Genomic DNA, 8,021 nt, shown 5'->3' on the forward strand with positions numbered 1-8,021 from the left:
GATTTTCCACTATCTCCAATCATGTGGAAGCTATTGCCAGTTCTAATATATTTATATTTTATTTAATTACTATTATCATTTAAAATGAATAAAAAATAATAGAAATAATAATAAAATTGATATAACCATCTTATTTTTTGATCTGCTTATTTGTGGTTAATTAATATACTATTATTATTTTAAATTTAAATAAGATATTATTTTTTTTATTTATAATAATATGTTAATATCTATTTTTGTAGACGTTTTTTTTAATATTAAAGATATTTTATAAAAAATTATATTTTTGTATATGAATATAAATAATTATTTTTTAATTTAATTAAATATTATTCTCGATGTATATTATTATTATTATTATTATATGTGAAGTTTTGGTACAATTTGAATTGAATCTTATAATTATGATACAAAAGCCTATGATCTTTCTTAATAATCTTTTTCTTTTTTCAAAAGAGATATGAGTAAATAGAATGGAAAAAATCTAAATTTACCATCCCATCAAAATATGTTGTTATATAGAAAATTTAATATATGTATATGTATTGTAATATCTTTCAGTAGCAATAGTATATAATAACTTATCACACCTGCCAACTTCTAAAACTAATAAGTATGAATAATGCCACTGATCAATAACATATTCACACATTTAAGAAGTTACCATACAAGGTAAACAATAATCATGTCCAGAAATTCAATTCATCAAATCTAAATGAAGTAAACAATCTCTATGCATAAAAGAACTTAATAATAGGAAGCAAAAAACCCTTAAAACTTGTTTTTATAGAATTAAGCTACTCAAGTGTAACAATGTCAAAATTGGAAAATGTCACACGTTTTTTTTTTTAAAATAAAATGAGAATTCAAGTCAAAATCTCTAATCTATTTCTAATTTTTCTACATTTTTTTATTTTATTTTATTTATGATTATTAAATAATTTAAAAAAGATATAAAATCATCAATAACGACAATACCTCTCTTCCATATATAAAATGTCATGATTTATAAATTTTCTACCCTAAAAATATAAAAATATTAAAAAATTTGTATAATAAACAAAAAAACAACACAAAGCATATACAATAATAATGATATTAAATAAAAGCATACGTACAACAAGTAATTTGAATTTTATTTTTAGCACTTTAATGATTCAAATTTTTTCGAAAACCTACATGATGCTCGCTATATAATGAACATTATCATGAAAAAAAATTATGGTCAAGATGCCCTTACGTATCTATATAAGGAGCATGTTGCACGAGTAGGGTGAAAATAAATCTCTTACACATAATCTCCCAAAAATATTTAAAAAATATATTTTTTAATCATTACAAAAAACTACGTGAACTGCGGGTATATTTTTTAGTTAATTAAATAATAGTTGCATAAATAGAAAGATTAATAGTCATCTAATATAATTAATACATATTTTGATTTTCAATGAAATAAAATAAAATTCTTTATAAATAATAATTTGTTTATAAAATTGTGTATTATTTTGCTAAATAAATAAAAATTCATTTATTACAAACAATCAAGCAGTCAAGGGTAGGTGGTGACTATTGAGTACTTATATTCTTGAAAGAATTTAATATATATACCTTTTTTAAAAAAAAAATATACAAATACAAAATCATACATTATTTCAAATATAATATCCATGGAATAACAGTTGAAAATACGTACTTGCAATAATTCATCAATTGCTAAGGATGACCCATTGCAAGTGATGCATCACTTTACTACATAAATTTGCCTCTAATAATAAGGAATTGTGACAATAATCTTAGTTTCAGAAATACCATTTTCTGAGAATGGCGCAGCTATGACAATTTGACCTGAAACCGAACCAATCCAATTCGAAACATGACGAGGAGGATTCCCTTGACGAAATTCAACCTTATGGGCTTCAATTTCATCCCAACTCGAGCAAGTGATTTTATTTTTACTCTCAAGGCTCAATGGCTTAGGCTTAACAATTCCAAATTTAGAGCACTTTTCCACCTTAATATTATTCTCAGGTTCAGTCACGAACAAGGAGAAGTAATCCAAATCCATTTGGTTATTATTATTATTATTATTAGTCTCACAATTCTTGCTCTCTGCTTTCTCAACACAAAGCAACGCAAGAGAACTATAATAATAATTATCTGGTGGTTCGCTGTCACTATTTTTAACATTGAAGATCATAGTTTGACCACTTTTTTTACTTGGACTATTAGTAGAAAAAACGTTGGGGACTGAACTAGATCCTGATCCATCTCGTTTAAAAGCAGGGAGGTAAAATATAGGTGACTTATCAGATGCGACGTCGTTTGAGGAACAAATCATATTGTTGTGAATTTCTGCCCATCTCTTGAGGAAGTTTTCCTTGAACAAAAGATCTGCCAGAAGAAGGCTACAGCTTATTCCAAAAGAGTATCCTCCACACTCAAAATTAGTCACCTGAACAAAAATAAACAAAAGATTACATGAAATTGTTTTTTTTTTCTAAAAAAAAATAACATATATAGTAATATTTTTTTTAAAAAAAAAAATTATCATGAAACAAAACCCACTTGAAGATAGAATAAAGGACAGAAATTAGCATATTCTCTATCAATATCTTTCCAAAACACGAGCTCAGTTTCTGCTTCTTCCTTAGTCTTGGAGTCAAGAAACTGGGACAAAGTCAAGGGCATTCTGGCCTCAATAAGCCTGATGCCACCGTCGTTTGACACAATTTCAAGTCGTTTCTCATAATCGTGATGATCCGTAGGAGTAGTAGTACTCTGGAGGAGCCTAAGGCGTCCACAGAACAAAGGTTGGTCCAACAATGCTCTTCCGAGCGACTCCTTGATCCACCCGGCGTGAAGCCAGCCAGAGTCATCTTCACACGCCTGGTTGTAGTAAAGCAGTAGGTTAAGGCAGCCTCTCAAAGGATCGAGTTCGGTGGCTGAGGACGACGACGACACACGCCGGACCATCCGTGGCTCTGTGAACTTCGACGGCGATACGCTCAGCAGAGCTTCGATCTGTAAACCACTAGGGTTAGGACCCACGTTTCCCATTCTGGCTAGATTTCAGAACCAGACCGATTATATAAATTTGCTAGTTGGTTTCGAGTAGTACTGTATGGAGAAACAGAACTATTTATCGATTATTTTTAACCTTTTTACGTAGAGATTTAGTAACATATTTTTTTTTTCTTCTATTATTTGTTATTTACGGGTCTCAATATAATTAAATTTCAACTAGTATAAATTGGTTGGGAAGATATTAAATAAGCCTAACTTATTATAAACTATTTTATTCTAAATTATTGTTAGAGAAACTCACACACACACATCGCAAATGCATGTGACAATTAATTTGAAATTGTTTAATAATCGGAATTAAATATTATATATATTTTAGAAATATTGGTGGATGAAGTTTGCTGCCACAAACTATTAGCATATTATTATATTTGTAAGACTCAAATCCCTGCCTCTTTTATGTGTCCGGTATTATGCCACACCAATAATAATGTTACCTATTGTGCCATGCCGGCACATGCATATTTAAGTCTCGAATAATTCTTGTCATGCAAGTAAAGACAAAAATATTAATTATATTGTAAAAATAGGTTCATCAATGAGTTTAAATTTGGCTCTTATATTCGATACATGTTCAAAGTTAACGATAGGGTTGAGTGATATCTTGTGGAGGCTATGATGTTGAGACTTGGATATAATGAGAGATACGATAGCAAAGCCCAAATCAAAAGCCCAATAGTAATAGACCCAAAAGAGGTGGACTTGAGTGTGAAAGAGTGGCTCGGCCAGGAAGGGTATACAACACAAGCTGCAGACTCAACCCGAGCAGACAGAGCCAAGGGGGAGATGAAGAAGAGTGCCAAGACAGGAGAGAAGCTGGACTCTACAGCGCGTGAACGGAGGGTGCGCGTGAAACCCAAATGGCTCGAGGACTTTGTGATGGCCGTTAGAAGCTGAGGGAAGTATCGAGACCAACCGAATCTGTTAGGGAGTTTAATTGTATTTTTTATTGCTTTTTCTTCATATAAATACTATCTGAACTGCTGTATGGTTTTTTTTTAAGCATTTGAATGAAATAGCAATTTGTTGCTCTTGGAGATTAGTCCTGTCTCTAAGAGGACCTTATTCTATCAATTGGTGCTTTCACTTATTTGTTCTCAGGATGAAGAATGAAGAACTTGCTGCACTTCTTCAGGCTATGGACCTCAAGTGGGATCAAAGGGCAGAGTCACAGATGACAGAACTCAGAGCTGTGATTGAGGAGAGATTGGCTCAGGTGCTTTCACCAAACTCATCGACACACGGAGGTGAAAGTAGTATGGCGCGGGAATAGACACGAGAGACAGGTTGGCATTCAGAGACCTCGAATGACGGTCACGAGGTGAATTCCATCCTAAAAAATCTTCGGGTGAAGGTGGCTCGCTTTGACGGAGCCAATGTTGACGATTGGATTTATAAGATAAATAAATTTTTTGATCTGCATCATGTTGACCCACCAATTCGGCTGTTGGTGATTCCGTTTCATTTGGAGGGGGTACCTTCAAAATGGTTCTAGTGGATGGAAAAGAGTGGAGCATATGTTGATTGGGAGACCTTCATTAATGCCTTGCAGCTGCGATTCGGAGCGTCTGTCTACGATGATCCTCTCGGTCGCATATCCAAACTCACCCAAACAGGTCGTGTGGCTCAATTTCGGACAGAGTTTGAGGATTTAATGACACGGGTAACAGGTGTTTCTGAGCATTTGTTCATGAATTTTTTAATTTGGGGTCTGAAAATGGAAATTCGACGTGAGCTCCTACTCACTAAACCAGTGGATTTAGCCGATGCTATGGCAAAAGCACAGCTGTTTGAAGATCGAAATGATGATTTCTTGGGTCGTTCAAAGGGAGAGCACTATCGTTCAGGTTGGCCTAATCGGACCACATCTCATTTTCCATCCCACACTCCAAATTCCGGAAATACTTCTTCATTCGAGGCAGCTCCAGCAAAATCAAATGAACCCAAAATACTGCAATCCAGTGTGACACCATTTCCTGTAAAAAAATTGACCCCAGCAGAAATTAGAGAGAAGAGGGAGAAGGGCCTCTGTTTTTCTTGTGATGATAAGTACCGTTTTTGTCATAAATGCAAAAACAGGATACTAATCCTGTTGGGTTTGGATGAGGAGGACGACGGGGAGTTACCAGCCGTGGGCAAGCAGGAGCCGATTGAGGTAGAGGACAGTCTAGGGGAGGAGGTCAGTTTAAATGCGTTATCGAATTCAGCAAATCCCTGCATCTTTCGACTATGGGCCAGCCACGGTAAGGAATCACTGGAGGTTCTTATAGATACTGGCAGTAATAACAATTTTATACAGGAATCACTGGCAAACAGATTGGGTCTTATATGTGAGGATACTAAATGATTCAAAGTTTATATGGGTAGTGGCAATTCCTTGTTATGTTCAAAAATCTGTCATGGGGGTAGAACTGGTACTTCAAGGACATCATTTTTCTGTGGATTTGTACATATTGCCGATATGGGGATTAGATGTTGTGTTGGGGATGCAGTGGCTACAAATTCTCGGACTGTGTATACATGATCATAAGGCACTCACTATGGAATTCAATTGGCAGGGGAAAACGGTTAAGTTAGTAGGTTCAGCGGATATAGCAAATAATTCTTTGACGTTTACTCAATTTCATGCCTTATTAAGGGACGGAGAGATACGATAAGCTTATCGTATAACAACCATTATTGAGGAGCAGACCGAGACTAATCCACCATTCAGTACATGGTTAGAGAAGCTGCCAGACGAGAGTATCGAGATCATTCAAGAATTTCAGGATGTATTTTCGGAACCAACAACCTTGCCACCATTTCGGAACGTGGATCACATAATTTTTTTGGAACAGGGGTCATCGCCAGTCAATGTCCGACCATATCGATACCCCTACTATCAGAAAGACATCATCGAAAAGTTGGTCAGGGAAATGTCCGATTGGGGGTTTATTCAGCATAGCACTAGCCCATATTCTTCGCCGGTATTGCTGGTTAAGAAAAAGGATGGGACGTGGCGCTTCTGTGTCGACTATAGAGCTCTTAACAACATCACGATCAAGGATCGATTTCCCATACCCACCATCGACGAGTTACTGGATGAATTGGGTACAGCCACGGTTTTTTCTAAATTGGATCTTCGGGCTGGATATCATCAAATTAGAATGGAATGACGGGATGTTCACAAAACAGTGTTTCGAACGCACGAAGGACACTACGAATTTCTGGTTATGCCATTCGGCCTCACCAATGCACCGTCGACTTTTCAGGCAGCCAAGAACCAACAATTCAAACCGATTATTAGATCTTATGTCATTGTTTTTTTGATGATATCTTAGTTTATAGCAAAATTGTACAGGATCACAAGCTTCATTTACGGCAGGTGCTGCAACTACTCAGAGACAATAAGTTCTATGCCAAAGGGAGCAAATGCCAGTTTTTTTAGTCTTCAATTGATTACTTGGGCCATATTGTTTCAGCCAAGGGAGTTCAAGCGGACCCTAACAAGCTGGATGCCATGATGGACTGGCCACAACCCAAGACCCTCAAACAGCTACGCGGATTTCTGGGGTTAACGGGATATTACAGGCGCTTTGTCGCACACTATGCAGCCATTGTCGCACCATTAACGAAATTGTTGAAGAAAGATAACTTCCACTGGACCACACAGGCAGCGACGACCTTTAAACAGTTGAAGGCAGCCATGACAACGACCCCAGTTCTAGCTTTACCTGATTTTTCTAAGGATTTCGTCGTCGAAACAGATGCTTCTCACATGGGTGTTGGCGGCGTTCTTATGCAGGAGGGACATCCAATTGCTTTTTTTAGCCGAAAGTTGGGACCGAGATTCATAGGGACATCGACATATATGAGGGAATTGCAAGAAATTGTGGCCGTAGTCACAAAGTGGAGACAATATCTCCTTGGCCGTCATTTTGTGGTCCGCACAGACTATAAAAGCCTTAAGGAACTCCTTACCCAAGTCATACAAACTCCAGACCAACAATTCTTCCTTCGGAAGTTGATGGGGTTCCAATTCTCCATTCAATACAAATCAGGCAAGGAAAATCTAGCAGCTGACGCGCTGTCCATGCAGTATGAGCAGCCTCAATCGTCCCTACAAGCGGCCATTATAGCAGGCTGTTTTGAATTCTTGGCAGAATTGAAGCAAGAAAACACAACCAGTCCAGATTTGCGACAGATTCATGAATAGTTAAGTAAAGAGGCAGCGGGGTTCGCAGGGTACGAGGTGCGCGATGGGTTGCTATTCTTCAAACAGAAACTGGTGCTTAGCAAACACTCGAATCTCAAAGGGCAAATACTGAGAGAATTCCATGATTCCCCAGTGGGTGGTCACGCGGGCAGCAAGCGAACTCTCCTTCGCTTAAGTGCTAATTTTTTTTGGGATGGCATGAAAAAAGATGTGCATAACTATGTGAAACAATGTCTTGTTTGTCAAACGGTTAAGTACTCACCCACTCCTCCATATGGTTTATTGCAGCCACTAGAGATTCCAGAAAGATTTTGGGAGGATTTAGCAATGGATTTTATCGTGGGATTGCCAAACTCTAATGGGGTCACCAATATTTTAGTGGTCATTGATAGGCTTACTAAGTATGCGCATTTCGGAGCACTTTCTGATCACTATACAGCCACTAAAGTAGCGGAGTTGTTTACCAACATGGTGATTGGTTTGCATGGTATTCCTCGCACTATTATCTCGGATCGTGACCCAATCTTCACCAGCACATTTTGGAAGAAACTCTTTGAATTAATGGGGACTACATTGAAAATGAGTTCAGCCTATCATCCGCAAACCGACTGTCAAACAGAAGTTACAAATAGATATGTTGAGCAATATCTCAAAGCATTCACAGCTGAAAATCCAAAAAAATGGAGCAAGTTTCTTTCGTGGGCAGAATTCCATTACAATTCTAGCTATCATTCCGCAATTG

At 36.8% G+C, this 8,021-nt stretch overlaps 1 protein-coding gene across 1 annotated transcript; it reads right to left on the reverse strand.

Moving 5' to 3' along the window:
• Positions 1-1,627: 1,627 nt before the first annotated feature.
• On the reverse strand, positions 1,628-3,146 carry LOC133778082 (uncharacterized). The gene is made up of 2 exons (XM_062217905.1): positions 2,566-3,146; positions 1,628-2,452 (listed from the first exon to the last, which is right to left on the reverse strand). Exons 1-2 carry the CDS (start codon positions 3,055-3,057, stop codon positions 1,766-1,768), a joined length of 1,179 nt encoding a protein of 392 aa, XP_062073889.1. The 5' UTR covers positions 3,058-3,146; the 3' UTR covers positions 1,628-1,765.
• Between the last annotated feature and the right edge of the window lie 4,875 nt (positions 3,147-8,021).

This window comes from Humulus lupulus, chromosome 5, assembly GCF_963169125.1.
Source record: "Humulus lupulus chromosome 5, drHumLupu1.1, whole genome shotgun sequence".
Classification (NCBI taxonomy): domain Eukaryota; kingdom Viridiplantae; phylum Streptophyta; class Magnoliopsida; order Rosales; family Cannabaceae; genus Humulus; species Humulus lupulus.

What these genes read in the sequence shown, in the direction of transcription:
- LOC133778082 (XM_062217905.1), bottom strand. Translation starts at nt 3,057, where the DNA reads ATGGGAAACGTGGGTCCTAACCCTAGTGGTTTACAGATCGAAGCTCTG. An exon ending in GTCCTTTATTCTATCTTCAA is followed by an intron (nt 2,453 to 2,565) that starts GTGGGTTTTGTT and finishes ATTTTTGTTCAG; the next exon opens with GTGACTAATTTTGAGTGTGG.